Source organism: Thermobia domestica, chromosome 13 (assembly GCF_964235325.1).
Source record: "Thermobia domestica chromosome 13, izTheDome1.hap1.1, whole genome shotgun sequence".
Taxonomy (NCBI): domain Eukaryota; kingdom Metazoa; phylum Arthropoda; class Insecta; order Zygentoma; family Lepismatidae; genus Thermobia; species Thermobia domestica.
Genome location: NC_137466.1, coordinates 201,627,401 through 201,644,839, shown reverse-complemented (window position 1 = coordinate 201,644,839; position 17,439 = coordinate 201,627,401). Strand labels below are relative to the sequence as shown.

The 17,439-nt window shown below is 33.4% G+C and overlaps 1 protein-coding gene across 1 annotated transcript in view; it reads left to right on the top strand.

The window, feature by feature from the left end:
* Window positions 1-17,439, top strand: part of LOC145668954 (adenylate cyclase type 5) — a gene marked incomplete in the record, with an annotated part of 459,372 nt that overhangs the window by 417,981 nt on the left and 23,952 nt on the right. The window contains 5 exon segments of the mRNA XM_081737245.1: window positions 416-561; window positions 3,405-3,514; window positions 9,043-9,262; window positions 10,888-11,019; window positions 13,080-13,204. Of these exon segments, the coding sequence (XP_081593371.1) occupies window positions 416-561; window positions 3,405-3,514; window positions 9,043-9,262; window positions 10,888-11,019; window positions 13,080-13,204 (733 nt within the window).

The following is a 17,439-nucleotide window of genomic DNA, read 5'->3' as shown; positions in this document are numbered from 1 at the left end:
TATGTGTAAATTGCTGTTATGCTTTTTATGCTTTTGGGTTGCTCTGTAATTTTATCCATTAACAGTAAATAAAATTTCTCATACGTTAAAATATCAAACGATACGTTAAGTTTGGAATATTTTAATGGATGAGAATTTTTATGCATATAAATTTCTTTCTTTTGTAATATATTAAACAAATTTGAAATTGTACTATTAGACGAAATGATTTACAAATGCAAACGCCCTTCATAAAATTTACTACCTTAATTGAAGTAACAAAATTACAATTATGTTAGTCTATCATTAAAAATTAATACTATATTTGACACTTCTTTAGAAAACATATTGTATATTTAATGTTTTTAATTTTCCATTCCACTGAGTGTCATAACTCTTTAATATATATATAATTTTCTATTTTATTGAATTTCAGTGATCCTCCAGGTGAGAGTGACACGATATCTTCTAGATACTTGACAATCGTCATTTTGTTAGGGTTTATGGTAGCGTTGGTCATTCATAGTCAACAAACTGAAGCGACATCTAGGTTAGATTTCTTATGGAAACTTCAAGCAACAGGTGAGTTACTGTATTCAATATATATTTTGCTAACACTTGATTTTCTTTGATTTAGTAGGCCATTCTGTAGACTATATTACATGTATGTGTGTAGGAAATTGTGTAGAACTCATGAATACTTAGAGCAGATAAAATACTTGAAATTAATACAATCCGTTTGTTTTAATAACTTGTGAATGAAGACATAAAATTATTCATTTGTAGTTACTAGGTAATATATCCAAGAAGTAATTTAACTATTTTTCAAAATTACGCAAAAGGATACTTAGACATTCATCTATTGCATTGAACGTGTTACTTAATAATAGTTTGCGCACTAAGTTGACAAAAGATGTCTTTTTATGATTATCTTTCACATCACCAGGTAATTTATTATACAGGGTGAGCATAAAGCCTCTCCCTGATAACAAGCCGGCATAACTGTGGGACGTAAAACTCAAAGATTTCATTTCATTTTCTTCCTGGTAACAAACATTTATAACAAGAAAACAAATAATGATAGAAGCATGCGGTCTGAAAACATCGTTTGTATGATACTTCAAGATTTTGTCACAACCTGTGCTGTCATCTACTGCAGCTGACCGCAGCGCGACAGTCATTTGCTTAAAAGTGGCGTCAGCATAGCAGAAAGCGAAGTGTGTGTTGTGGTATCATGAAACAAAATCTCCCGTCACAGTTCAATGAACATTCAGGAGAGAGTATGGACAGCAGCCACCAGATGTTGAAAGCATAAAAGAATAGTATAGCAAGTTTGTTGCAACAGGAAGTGTTTTAGATCGTGATAGGCGCGACAGACCAAGTGTTAGTGAGGAACGTCTGGAAGTTGTTCGTATTACTTTAACCTGTAGTCCACGGAAATCCTTGCCTTTGTACAATTTTGCTCCATACAGATGTGCGACTTTCCATATGCAGATCTTCGATGATACACAGTTGTTCTACGAGTAGAATAATCGTGGGTATTGCCGCTTTTTTCATATTATCTAAGTGATCTCATATAATTTTAAGTAATTCAAATGTGTACAGTGAAGGAAGTGTCATCGTATTCAATCATGCAAAAAGTTCCATACAATTGATGCGTTTCGTTCCGTTCCGCATCCCCCAACTGTCTGACCTACCCCCCTCCCAGCCTGATCGTATAATTATGACAATTCAAATTTAAATGTTATGTATATACAAACACTTTCTCTTGCCAAATCGTCTGTCCTACTATCCATAATTTTAAGTTCAAATACAAAATTCTTCCTGCGAACCACAAACAGTTCTCAGCAAGCAAAATCCAAAGAACACTGGCTAAAATTCAGGCTAAACTACAGTATGCCAAAAGTAAAAAAGAAATCCTGAAACAGTTTTAAGATAGCGGCCCAGGATAACAAATATCTTATCTGAGACTACTGATACGTAGAAGTTGTCGACACTATAAAACATTTAAAATGCTGTTACATGAAAAAACTACTATAACCGACTAATTCAAATATCAATCTGGTCTGATGCAACGAATTTTAACGCATATAAAATATAAATCAAACCAATGCTTTAATCAAAGAGGATTGATAACTCTGGTTAAACATGGACAACAGTAATGACTGGTCAAGGATCTGCTATCTAAATACCATTTTCCATATTCCAAACTCTGAACAAAACACACGTGAACTTCAAGCTAAAGCTGGATGATTAGTTACTTATTTAACAGGGCTTTCGACATCGAAATTAAACTATCAGCTAATTTTTAAAAAAAATAATCATAAATATCCCCTAATGTAATAAAGTTCAGAAAAAATGCAGATTGAAGTGGTGTAGACAAGATGATTTTCAGCTAAGGAATGCAACCGAAAACCTTAAAACCGTTTCAACCATTAACCAAAATGGTCAGTATCATGGTATAAAGGACAGGAAAAAAAATTATGCATTGTGTTATCCGTAGGTGTTCTTCCATGAAAATAAAATATTCTTTTCGATTAATTTTTACACCCTCTTCAAACATATTTATATAGATTTTTAACCCCCCCAAATATTTCAATGATACAGTTTGCGTCATAGACCCGCCTTGTGGACACCCCTGCTGTATATGATGTTTGACTGACTGTAGTATTTGTAATTCTGAACAAAAAGTTTCGATATAGCAACACTGTGAAGCCTGAGAGTTGGGATAACGGTCACTGGATTTAAAACCGTTAGTCTATGACAGAGAAGTTACACATGACAGAATGTATGACAGAATGGTTGCCTCTGGACCAACGTGTGCGTTCTGTGCGTTTGTATTCTGTAACAATTACGTGGAAATGAGACGGAGCTCGATCTCCGATTTGACAACACCTGACTTTTTCGTATGGTGTGTTTTAAAGGACAAAGTGTATCAACATCACACTCAATTTGGCCGAACTACGGGAAGCTATCACAGAGAGTTCTACAGGGTTCCAGTACGGGTCTGTTAAGCTGCTTGTGACAACGTTGCTCTTTGTCTCCAGGCATTTATCGGTTTGGATGGTGCATTGGTGGACCATACCATGGAGAAAAGAAATTAAAATTCTTGTACGGAAAAGTATGAGAGTAATGTAATGTACTTATGTGCAAGTTATGTTGCTAGTTTCTTTACCGGTCTTTGAAACATGATATACATTATTATGGGCTACCCTGAATTAAATAGCTAGAAAGCTGTTTCCTGAACTTTGTGCAATAAAGATATCATTTGATTAGTACCTTATGTATTGAGTGGAAAGCAGAAAAATGTATCTCGAAAATGGCTTTTTTTTTTACTATTTTCCTAGAATTTTGTGTGTTTAAAGTAATCCATATTTAAGCTCTTTTATTCTGCTGAAAGGAAATGTTTGTCTAATGTTTTTCAGAGGAGAAAGAAGATATGGAGCATCTTCAGGCGTACAATAGGAAGTTGCTGGCCAATATCTTGCCCGTCCACGTAGCTGAACATTTCCTATCTAGTGACAAGCATGCAGACGTAAGTTAGATTCATATTTTCATTCTAGCATTTTACGGACTTTTTCCCATCTCAATATGAGTTGACGAGTATAGAACTAACCAGCAACTCTAACAATAGAGAAAAAACATAATGTGATAAAATATAAATTGCATAATGCAATAACAATACAGAAAACAATGCACGGGTGTTTAAATAATTACATAACTTTTGTATTATATTAATATTCACACTTATGGTACTAAAGAGGACGGAGGAAGTCTTAGTCTCAACAACCAATTGTACTATAAACTGTGCCTTTCTGTATGAACAAATAACTTGAAAATAATAACATTATCAGAAGAATTATAAAAAACATTGTCTATTACATGTTTCTAAATGGTTTGAATTCACTTTATAGAAGAATTCAAATTGGAATTGGTTCAACAAGTTCATCCCCTCTCCAAAGCATTAACAACCTAAATAAAATGCAAATAAGGTATTGTGGTTGCTACAAACATGTTTGTACAAAACACATAAGCAGAAAAGTATCGTGCCATAGCTGTGCTTAATTCATTTGGTTTACAAAGCGTCTTGACTTACTGTGATTTTGTTATTGTCACAGTTTTGCGATTTTTGTTTAATCTAATTTTCTCAATAGCTTCAAGAAAACAGTATTCTATGAACAAAAATGTTATTTATTTCATTTAATTAATAAAATCTCTTAAAAATACTACTTAAAATGTATTTTCCTTATGGGTTCAACAATTTTTTCCGTCGTAGTATGCTACATTATAGAAAGTAGCTTGGTATCATAAGGATTAAACGAAAGTCTGATTATCGTCTTCAATAAGAGCCAATCAATCTTTGGGAATACTTGATCATTCTCCACCTACCTCTTTAAAAATTAGTGTGCAAGTACTGTAACATTCTTAAACATGGATATTTGGATAGTTCACATACCAGTTCCTCCGTGATGTCTTAATCCGACTGCGATAGGTCTATAGTAGTGGAGCTATGAAGTTTTAAAATTAATTTGTTTTACGTTTTTGGCACTCTATAACTCGGAAACTATCCACTTTTGAGCACAGGTTCATATGAACTTTTTTTTCTTATTTTCATTAAGGAATTTGTTAACAAAATATTGTGACACATTTTTGTAACACCTTGTATACGGTTATGACACAAAGATATCCAGTGCAATTCATATATAAATAGAGCTAGTACCAGGGGTGGATTCAGGACGGACTTCTGGGGGGGCGGTGGGTTGTAATACTACTACTTTTAAAAGCTACTTTTAAGAGCTCCAAACTCTGGAATGGGTTTTATTTATATATACTAAAATAAGAAAATTTCCTCTTCTGGGGGAAGGAATTGCCCCAATCGCCCCACCCCCTGGATCCGCCACTGGCTAGTACAAAAGGGAATAGAAGAGGAATTACCAGAAAATAGAGAAAATAAATCACATACTTAAAAAAAATGTATATTATGAGCGTTTTCACTACATGCTTTATCAGATAGCGAGTAAAGGTAGAAAGAAAAGAACAAAATTGAATAACACAGAAGTGATTGTAAAGCGTCGAGACGGTGAGTCCCATCTTAGAATGCAGGATCACGTGATAGTGTATAAATAAAATTAATAAAATGGGTAAAATCGGTAAGAGTGCAGGAGAGGAAAGAAGCAATAAATAAAGATAAAATATAAGTTAATGAAGAAATATACAAAAATATTAAATGATGATAATCTATGAAAATTAATAAAAGATATTATGATAATGAAAATAATGTAAGGTCATGCAGGACGAAAAATATGTAGAAAAAATATTCGCAAAGATAAAATCAGGTATATGGAAAACGAAGTGAGTGTATTGCGTTAGGTTTTATAGACGGTTAAAATAATAAAGCGGTTCGCGGATAGAATTATAATATAAGTATCTTCCTATCTCTTTGTAAGGGCGTGAAAAAGTTTAGGGAAAGATATTTAGATATTTAGGGTGCGTATGCGAAAGGTATGAATATATTGTTGTGAAAGGCTGTTTTCTAGAATAGGTAGGTCGAGAATTTGGGTGCTGCTAGAGTATCTGAGATAGATGATGAGAATGTGACGAGATAGAAGTTAAGACCTTCTCTAATGAAGAAAGCTGGGCAATGGATGCATTTAAGGATGTTAATTTGATTGAAAGAATGGGAACTACTAGAATGGTGGAAAGTGGCATTATCTTCATGTTGAGGTGTTCAAAAGTAAAATTAGTATCGAATATCGTACAAGTTCTACATCTGAATTTCTGTTTCTTGTTCGGTGGAGAGTACGGTATTTCAAGGGACCAGTTTTGGAATGAGGGTACGTATATTGAGAGACGTTCGTTAAACAATTCCTTCAATATAATCGATTTTGAGGCATATGAGATTTTTCTTTTCAGGTAAAGTTGTGAGTATAGGATAGGCAAGATTCATTAATTTCTATAAGGAATAGAGAACAATATTGGGTAAGCATATTCCGACTAGGGAATTTTATTTATTTATTTTATTGGTGTTTTCTCTACAATTGAATTGGTTGCAGATAAGCTTGAGCACAATTATTATTTCAGTTTTCCGCCGGGGAACTTCCAATACAGAGAGAGGATGAAAAGTAGTGCTGCAAAAATACTAGTAGTCCGCTTAAACACAATCGGAGAGAAATTTGTAACTGTCAATGAGAATTCCCCACCCCCAACCCGGAGCACTCCCTAAAATTATCGGGGCAGCGGTGACTTAGTGATAGAGTGTTCACCTCTGGTGCCTGGGGTCTCTGGTTTGATCCCAGCTCGCGCCAAGTGAACTTTGTGGTGGACAAACACCGTGTGCGTGGGTTTCCTCGGGGTTCTTTCGTTTCCTCTCACTTGATTCATTCCACCATTTCATTCACTTCTCATCACTACCGTCTCCTTTAGCCTAGCAGGCATAACCGTGGGACGTAAAACAAAGATTTCATTTTTTGCCCTAAAATTATCACTGCTTGAGGATATATCCGTGGTTGAAGATTGCTTGCAAGACGATCAGGTAGTTGTTAAGTGTTAATCTTGTGGAATAGACACGAGTTTTCCGAATCTCCAAGGAGTAAGGTGGAGAATGCCTCATGTAATGATGATTGAATCTTGGAATCTCTTAAAATAGAAGTATTTCATGCTTTTGTATCTTTGGTGGGTATATTTGTATCAAATTTAGTCTTTTTAAATAAAACAAACGAAATCTGACCATACCACACACATTTATTATTATTAATATATGTTACAGTTTCGACAATTTCTTCATCAGACACACATGAAAGTATAAATTTTTAGGCTACAGCTTATATGTATTAGAAAACGAGAGGATCACTTCTTACAACTAATATATCTCATAAAGACAATGATATAGTGTTGAAATTGTTAGAAAGATTAGTAATAATAAGTTTTTGTTTCGGTTAGATTTTATTTTTGTTTAAGTCATACGTAACTCCGAAGCTAGAATGAGCAGCATTTAAATCTAATCTTATGTTTTCCTCTTCATTTATTTTTTCTTCCTTTTCTTGCATTCTTACCGACTCGCGCGTGTTATTAGTTTTATCTACCACCATTAACGTCTCTCTACCTTTAGCCTAGCTACACTATCATTCCAAGATGGCACTGCGCGCCTCAACGCTTCGCATCTACCTTTTTATTTATTTATGTCTTCATATTATTTCCTCTTTTATCTGATGAAAAATGTAGCGAAAGTGTTTATGGTATGCGTTTTTTGTGTGTATACTAAAGTTTTCTCAGTTTTCCGATACATCTGATATATGTATGCAGTTGCGAATTTAGGGGGTTCTGGAGTTATAACTCTCCCTGGAATCTAAATTTACACTACATAAAACTATACTTAATGGAATTTGAAATAAACAAAATAACACATTGACGTGTTTAACTTTTTTTCAATCAAATCCAGGATTTCGGGTGTATACAATGCTAATCGAAAATTTTCGGCCACATCCAAATTTGAGTGAGCAAGTACAGGGTACCTATTATTTTGGCATGAGGTTTTTGCTGCCATGTATCAGAGATACTTCTAACCAAAGCATAACATTTGCAAACAGTTGTATCTAGATTTAACATATACTGCAGATGATACATTTAATTGTAATTCTGAAAAATGGACACACAAAAAGACAATTTGTGATAGATATTGCATGGTATAAACAAAAGTGTGGAAAGTGGTAGTATATTAATTTTGTTTAAAAAAATAGACATACGGGGTCAATGCAATGACAGAAATTCGAAAAATAAATTATATGTTTTGTAGTTCTTTACAGCTTGTTGATATGTTAACATTTTGAAAGCCAAATATACCATACTTTGAGCTGTGATTACGATGGTTTCGTATGCACAATTTTTGCTCATTGGAATGGGAACGACAATTGATCACAAAAAGCCGTATATAAGCAGTCGTAAACACTTTTCAAAATAAGTAGACGACAGTGCTTACTGAAACAGTATATAACAATTAAGTACAAGTTAGATTCAGTAAGTAATTATTTTTAACAAACTATATGCTTCAAATTATAACTTTAAATAAATGTTTATTCTTTTTTGTTTATCTTGGAACCATTCCTGTTATAACACCATATAGAGGGGAACACAAGACTAATGAGGTATTGGTTATTTGTGATGCAACTTATGGCATGATGACCAATCTTCATATATATATATATATATAATTTACTTCCATATGGTTCAGTGAGAAGAGTAAATTTCAGTAAAGAAAGAAAAGACAGGAAAATAATAAACAGATAAAGGCAAACATACATTTATTTGCTTATAGGGACCACCTTTGGATGATGTTATTAAATCTCCATATTATGATAAACCCGATTGTCTAAATATTTGTTATGTCTGAAAGTTACACAAGTTAATGAAGTTTACATAGTTCCGAAACATCATTGCCCATCCTCTCCGAAATTATTCAATAGTGTTTCATCGTATGAGACATCGTAATTTAGTGCTCATAAAGTTGGACTCAAGTCCGCGTGGTCCCGAGTTTGATTCTCGGTCGGTGCTTCCCAATTTTCATCCTCCATCCAGCGTCGTGAGGCAAACTGGAGAGAGGGAGACAGGGTGACGAAACATGCAAACCATTGTTAGTTGCTAAACTGGACGTAGTCCAACAGGTCGCTAAGAGATGCCGTTGGAGTGGCTCAGGCCCCAAAGGACTGTCACGTCAAGTAGTTTGGTTTTGGTTTCAGCCATTCCCTTATATTTGTTGCTTATATTGCTATAGGCACTTAGAAAAACAGACGTTTGTTTACATACATACAAAGAAGTATACAAGGATAATAGGAGTGTAATAGGAGTATACAAGGATAATAGGAATATACGAGGATAATAGAAGTATACAAGGATAATAGGAATATACAAGGATAATATGAGTATAATAGGAGTATGCAAGAATAATAGGAGTATACAAGGACGATTAGTTTGGTTTCCCGCTTGGTCAGTGTTGTTAAAAAAATCTGGATGATGATAAATACTGTTTTGTTAATTATTTTCATTAACATTTTTGTTAATTTGTTCCAGGAACTTTATCATGAACAATGTGAATCTGTGTGTGTAATGTTCGCCTCCATTCCTAATTTCTCTGAATTCTATGTGGAATTGGAGGCAAATAATGAAGGAGTAGAATGTCTTCGACTCTTGAACGAGATCATTGCCGACTTCGACGAAATGCTCGGAGAAGAAAAATTTCGATACGTCGAAAAAATTAAGTCAACTGGAGCTACCTACATGGCAGCATCAGGTTAGTAGTTGGAAAATGAATTACTTACCACAAAAATAGAGAGAGAGAAAATAAAAACAGAATACGAAAGAAGGGGAAAAAACTAGAAGCACATTCACTAAACAGGTAATGGTACAGGGAGAAACTAGTAATGAGTTCCTAACTGCGGAAAAAATTTCTTCTGTCATTAATTTAGCAAATCTTTATTAAAAGTACACTATTTACTGAAGAATGTTTAACAAATTAAGTTTAATCTCAAATTAACGTTAAACCTTTTCGGGATTTTGGGATTTTTAAGGTAAATTTTAGACTTTCAGTGAAGCAATTACTTCTTCGTCACTATTTATCCTAGGATTTTAGTTCATACCTCATTCTCTTCAGAATAAAGCAACGTCCCAAACGGTACCATTTGCATATCCGTACCGTATACCAGAAAAGGGAAATTCGGGGAAAATGGAATTTTTTTCGCAAAAAATCCCTTTTTCAATAGTTTAGGCTCCTCTGGACGGGCCCTGTGTTAACTTGAAAAATAACATGTATTCTGCCTGATAATCATATCGACAGTGTTCTTGGATCCCAGAAAACCACTTAAACAGTATTTGGGAGAGAACAACATAAGACTTTTGCGTTGTATTGCTGAAGGCCAAACAGTTGATGTCATGACCCCCACCAGCTTGACGAGTTCCTTCTCAAAACATATGTGACGTGTTTTGCAATGCATGTACGACTAAACAATTTAAAAATTCCATCAGTAATAAGTGTTAAATAAGCGTTTGAAAACAATATACACATATGGTATACACCATAAATCGCGAAAGGGTTAATAAGTTCTTCCTGCGTATTTTCTCCTGGTTCTTGTTTTAAATAGCAGTTGGTACTTTTCTCTCAAAAACTTAATTAAGTCCAAGTTTCGAACTTTCATGGCCAATAACTCAGGAATCAAAAGTCTGCACAAGATAATATTTCAGTTGCTTACTAAGCACGGCAAGATCTATAACAACATCAAGTTTGATGAAAATCCAATGAGCTCTGTAGTTTGCGTACGATATACGCTGTTCCTGTGATTGATTGTTTCTTTTTTCTTTCGTAAAAATCAAATCAAGAACGAAAAAAATGGAACTTTTTATAAAAAGTAATAACTGTGATGTGTCAAGTTAGGCACCATTATATATAAGAGCAAAGCAGAGCATAAACGTCTGTGATACAAAAGATTTTAAGCATGTTACTGCTATGGTGGACTACGCAATTAGATTAAGGGAACAACTAGCTTATGTGAATGAGCATTCCCTCCATAGTTTTAGAATAAGGATAGATAAATTGAAATTGAACACATAAACAATGTAATATTTCAGTATATATATATATATATATATATATATATATAAATTTAGTACTAGTGTGAATATATGAAAATCTAGAAAGGAACTTACATAATGAACTTACATGGTTATTTAAAAAACAAAATTGAACGAAAACCTAGGTGAACGCATACATCAATGTACAACTTGAAGAAAGATAGGAAAGATTTATATATACGGGCCTAAATAATTAAAATTCTATGAGAGATCTTTTTGTAATTATATAAATTTATCATATATGTTCAATACATCTCATATTTTATTTTAATAAATCTTTTTTCTCTTCAGGTTTAACAAAAAATACCTGTGATATGAAAGACTTTAAACATGTTACTGCTATGGCGGACTACGCAATTAGATTAAGGGAACAACTAGCTTATGTAAATGAGCATTCCTTCAATAATTTTAGAATCAGGATAGGTAAGTTGAAATTGTTCACATAAACAATGCAACATTTCATTATATGTATGTTCAGTATCGTATATTAATTTACTTCATAAATATTCAATTATATAAGCAAAGCCAATACGCTATTAATTGAATATATTCGTTCGTACAATATTAAGTTACAAAACATTCTAGCGTATTTGTCGCTGCGAGTGTCTTTATTTCATGTATCTTAAATCAGAGGCGGATCTAGGAGGTAAAAACTGGGGGACAAACCAGAACCCAGACTATGATAGGTATATCATGAGTTTACTATAAACTTTGAAGAATATATAAATAATAGCTTCATTTTTTTATTACTCAAAAAACTGGGGGACCAAGCCCCCCAGCCTTGGGCTAGATCCGCCAGAGTCTTAGATTAAATTTCTAGTAAGGTTTTTCAAGCTTTTTGTGTTGATCTAGCATTGTAAAGTGTTTATCTAGTAAGCCAAAAATAATGATCTTGAAAGCAGGTACTGTTTATCACGTAACCCCTTCATGCATTATAGCACCAGAGTTTAGTTTAGTAATTGTGTCATGAAAAGATACAAATTAACTGACATGTTCCGACATGACATCTCTTTTTAATTGTGTTCTCATTGTTTTGATTTAATTATAAATTCAACTCTCAATAATTTTGGATTAGTGTATTCATTCATTCATTTATCAGTCAATAGAATAGAATAAAATTAGTAACATTAATCAAAGAGGATTACACAGTCTGTGGTAATTTAAAAAAAATTAAAATGACACATCTATAAGATACATATAATTGAAATAAAATTAAATATGGTATAGAAATAGTAGGTAAGCTTAATAATACAAATACAATTAGTAAATTCAAAAACAAAGTTGCATTTTATATAGTAAATCCAACACTTTTAATAATCGAACTCAATTGAGTGGAAAATAATAACAATTTTATGACATATCATCAAGAAACTCTCCTTTTGAATATGAGCAGATTCGAGCATTCTTAATGTTTTCTGTTAGATGGGCAAATCCTCTATTTTATAACGTCCTTGGGTATCGCGAAGTGTCGTTCAAGAGAACAAGTAAAATACTCCATACGCAAAAAGTTCCTCCACAAGACGTCACGGATAAGGAGCCAATCAGAACGCTAAACACGAACTGGGGCTACCTGTTATTTTATATACCTTGAGTTTGAGCCAGACATGAATATCTACCGTATGCTTTTTACAGTTAGTTTAGAGCATAAAAGATACACCATTGTGAATGAGTATATATTAGTTTAAAAAGAAGATACCGTATTTTGTAAAAATTAAGAAGGTAAATGTTAAATAAATTTCGAAAAATACATAAATTCGCGTATGTCGTATTCTGTGTTATATCATTATGAAGAGTTAATTAGTGAATTACATTTAAGTAATTCTTCATTATATCAAAACGAACTTAGGGCAAATATATAACGAAGTGTGAATTGAAATGAATGAATGAAAAATTACCATTATATATATATATATATATATAATGGTGCCGGATTTACGTTCTTAATTTTTACAAAATATCTTCTTTTTAAACGAATATACATTCATTCACAATGGCGTACTTTTAATGTACTAAACTAACTGTAAAAAAGCATAGATATTCAAGTTTGGCCCAAACTAAATAACATAAAGAGGCAGATCTGGCCATAAAAGAAAATGATATCATACGTTATGGACCATTATCCGTAGTAACATATACATATTATCGTTGTAGTATGAGGCTTATTACTGTTTGCAGTAAAGTAGTGGTGAGTGCCAGAGTTTGCTACTTTTGTTAATTGAAATTATATTTAATAAAATTAAACATTCAAAACAAAATAACTGTAGAAACGAGGGGGTATTCAAATTACAAAAGCCATTCTTACAATTATTCCTTTTCGGTGATTTAGTAATAATTATACAGATATTTTTCTAAAGCATAAACAATATAACAATACTTTCTACTTAGACATAGATCTTAGACTTCGTTAATTACTGAAATAATAAGGTTTGAAATACGTTCGTATTGTTCTTCAATATATTAAGTAATCTCTTTCTTGTATTTAGGAATAAATATTGGCCCAGTTGTAGCGGGAGTTATAGGAGCGCGGAAGCCACAATATGACATCTGGGGAAATGCAGTGAATGTTGCAAGCAGAATGGATTCTACCGGAGTATTAGATGAAATACAGGTAAATTCTACCAGAGTATTAGATGAAATACAGGTAAATTCAAGGTTAAATTAGATGAAATACAGGTAAATTCAAGGTTAAAGAAGTTCATTAAAATAATGCTCGGTTACACTTACGTACGTTCAAAGTGAAAAATTGACCTGGGTTCATTTCGTGATATTACAAATAAAATGCCAGTTATTATATAATAATATATACAAAAAATTATATTTAATATCTGCTAGAAGTCATCTGTATAATTTAAGGTGTCACGCATCTTATCTATTTGCCTTGTCTTAAGATTCAAGAAGTATAAGAAAACTAACCAATGAGAAGAAGAAACAAAACTCAAATTGAGAGAGAACACTTTATTAATATGAAATAATTAATTGTAATTGTACTTCCAAATTACACCTTACTTTTTCTTATGGGGTTACCTGAAAAATATGGTGTACAAGAATAACCCCAGGGTCATTGAAGAACTGAAGACGAACGTTGAAACAGAAATTCAATCAATCATCGGGAACACTCTTAAAAAGGTGTCAAGAAACATGATGAAGTGTGTAAATTTGTGTTTACAAGAGCGCGGCAGCCACTTCGAGTATTTGCTGTAAAGCGCCCTTCTCTTTCCACGAGAATTCCAGGGTTGCCAGCTATGGATGAGTAATTTTGTTTATCGCAAATTTTTGCACAGAAAGTCAGGTTATCAATTACAGGCTTTCAAATGCTCTTATATTTCCTATTTTTCCTACATATTTGCGGATCTTCCTATAAACTCCTATATTTCCTACATTTTAACGAAACCTCCTATATTTTTGTGGTATTGCTACTTCCATTTGTGGAAATAACATAAGGAAATAAGATGTGGGTGGTTGGAAGGCCTTTTTGTCTCCACAGTAGGGTGATTGAATGGAAACTCTTCTGTGTTTCGTCCTTTCTCCCTTATTGTCTAAAGATAATTACACCAACCAATATACAGTTAGCACAAAAGTATTCATATCCCTACAAAATGGAACAAAAAATAAACTAGTTCCGTCATATTCATTAAAAAGTTCTATGGAGTGGTGATTTTAAAGACTTTAAATATTTAATTTAGGTGTGTCAATAATTTTTGCATTAATTGTAGGCAAATAATTGTAGAATATGTTACACATGCAGGGTTCCCACATTCTGGAAAATCAGGGAAAATTAAGAAATGCTAAGGAAATGAAACCTTGTCAGGGAAAGTCAAAGAAATCATGCATTTTGCGTAAAATATCATGGAAAGTCAGGGAACGTAAATGTGCAAGTGTAACATTCTTTTTTTCAATCTTACATTGTTTCCTCTCTATCAGTTGTACAAATTGACATGCGAAGAAGACCACAATGATATAGCATTCCCATGATGACAGTGATGCAGTGTTACTATTTCGTGCTGAGGGTGTTATGTGTGTGTGTATGTGTATGTATGTATGTGTATTTGTGTGTAAGACAGAGAGGGAGATAATTGATCGTGTACAACCAGAAATCGACGTATGACTTGTCAATTAGTGGACGTCAGTTTTAAGACAGAAAACTACTGAAAGAGCTGAAACATTAGATAAAGATAAACTAGCCTTCAGACTTGACTGTCAAAACTTTTTCTGGGCAAAATCAGCAAGATTGTGGAAAGGAGCCCTCTGGAGTACAAACTAGTACGTGCTCTATCAGCTCTGGCCTCCAGGCTACAAAACAATCCAGAATTTAATCAGACTAGGAAGAAACGCACCCTACAAACTCTGCATGAGCATAACAGGATATCTGATTTTGTAGCTGAGAAAGCAAAGTGTCAATTTATGGTGTTTCTGTATTGAAATTCAGTGGTCTCATGACTTCAGAGAATACGAAGAGAAGATGGGCAGCATCAGGTTAGATGACTTCTTTGCAAAGGTAAAGTCTAAGAAACAAGAATATCTCGATTTGTGGCATGTTGTGAAAATATGTTTAACTTGATCCTACTGCAATGTCTCAGTAAAGGACAGATTTTCAGTCAATAAGACACTAATTGTAGAAAACTAAATCGAAGATTTTCTGTAGCGCAGAGGCGGGTGCATGATGCGATTATGTATTATGAAGGTGTAGAATCTGATCCTGTTGATTGAAGAATGCTTCTCTATGTTCATTCAACTCGGAGACGCCATGATGAATACCTTAAACAGAAACGAACCAAACGGGTAGAGGAAAGTAAAATCAAAGGTGAAAAAGGAAAACTAAGTGCTGAAGTTAAGAAGTTGGAAGCAAAGAAGAAACAAATGGAATTATGCTGCAAACAAGAACAAGAGGATCTCGTAGAACAAATTCAAGAACTGTAAGCAAAACAAAATTTTGTTTAAAAAATGTAAATGTGAACTTAACATGCCTCAGAGTTGGCAATATTAGGACTGATAATGGGCCACGGTGGCTCAGTGGTGGAGCGTTCACCTCTGGTTCACGGGATACTTGGTTCGATCCCAGCTCGCGCCAGGTGAAATTTGTGGGGAACAAACACCATGTGCGTGTGTTTTCTCGTGGTTCTTCTGTTTCCTCCCAGTTTCTTCTTTCCACCATTTCATTTATTTCTCATCACCATCGTCTCCTTTTACCTGGGCGGCATAACCGTGACACGTAAAACTTGAAGATTTCATTTCATTTTAGGACTGATAGTCTCAGGGAGAGTGGAAATATATTTCTGACTACTTCTTATATTGCTTTTTATTGTTTTCCAAGAAAAAAAATTGCAATGTCAAGGTATGTGTTACTATATCATACATATATTATTATATACTTGTATGTTAAATTTTGTGTAAATAACAATTACTCATATTGAACATCACGGTACTGAAATATGTAAATGGTAATTAAAGTGTGTTGGACGGCTATGGGAGGAGGAGGCCTTTAAAAAAGTGTATGATAGAACTTACCCCATATCTTCCCATTTGTATTCAAGAATTTGTGTCAGGGAAAACAAGAATTCGTGTCAGGGAATGCCAGGGAAATCGATCTTGAATTTTTTTTTTCTCGGAACCCTGACATAATCAAATCTTAACTTAAAAGCGCCAGCTGTAGAATGTTTACATTTTGTATTTTATTTTACACTTCAGATAGTTGCTTAGTCTGATGAGCTACGTACGAAAACATACACACACACACACACAAAGAAAAAAAAAAGTATAAAATTTTGCAACAAGATAATTACCCATTTAGTTATATTTAGAGTAGAATATATGTTCATATATCAATTGGTTTAATTTCCTTTTTTAAAAAAAAAAAATTCTACCTATTGGATAATTGAAATGTTTCTTCCAATAAGTAGAAATATTGTTAAATAAGTTTCTTTGTTTCTTGTTCTTTCAAAATGTTCCAAATACACAAATGTTCCTGGAAATAATTGAAATGTCCCTTTTTCACATCCTCACGAAACCTCCTATGTTTTTTCGTCGTGATTTCGTATATTTTTTTTCATTAGAATTGGAAAGCCTGTAATTATGTACAAATTCTCATTGCTTATCATTAATTAACCTAAAAAACACTTGTTGCAGTAATTTTACGACAACAATGTTGGCAGGACCTCGTTTCTGTTAAAAGAAAAACAGCACTCATTTTACAGACTTGCATTAAATAGCCTTTTTACATGGCAACACTGCATCAACTTTGTCACATTTTCGCGAAAATGGATAAGTGTTGTTGCATACTGCACATATGCACAGAGATTCACCAGCAGGAAAGCAGTTTTCTGCAATTGAATATTGAATTTCTTCATTTTGTACATGTTTTTATTTTACACTTTCGGTACTTCCTTTAGTTACTACACAAAAAAGTTATAAATTCCAACATTGGTCATGATCTTGAAATTTTCTACATTGAAGACGCTTATATTAGTTTCAAGTCTCAGATCTTTATCGTTTTTGGTTCAAAAGATATACGCAATTAAACTTTGGGTTGCGCAATTTTACGAACACACTGTAGTTAGATCAAATTTTACATATACAGACAGTCCCCGACTTATGTAAATTTGACATACGTAAATATATATTTACATAGTATTAATTTCAGACAATATACTAACACACTCAGGAATATTTTACGTATTTGTAATTATGATTCCTGCAAATAATTTGTACTTCATAGCTTTCGGCTTTTCTCCTAGTGCCTTATTGACGGAGGATAAAACTGAAGGAAAAAACCAAATACTTCGGGAAAAATAAAAAAGGAACAGATTCATCGAAGTAGAATAGTGCGAAAAACATCCTGTCTTAGAT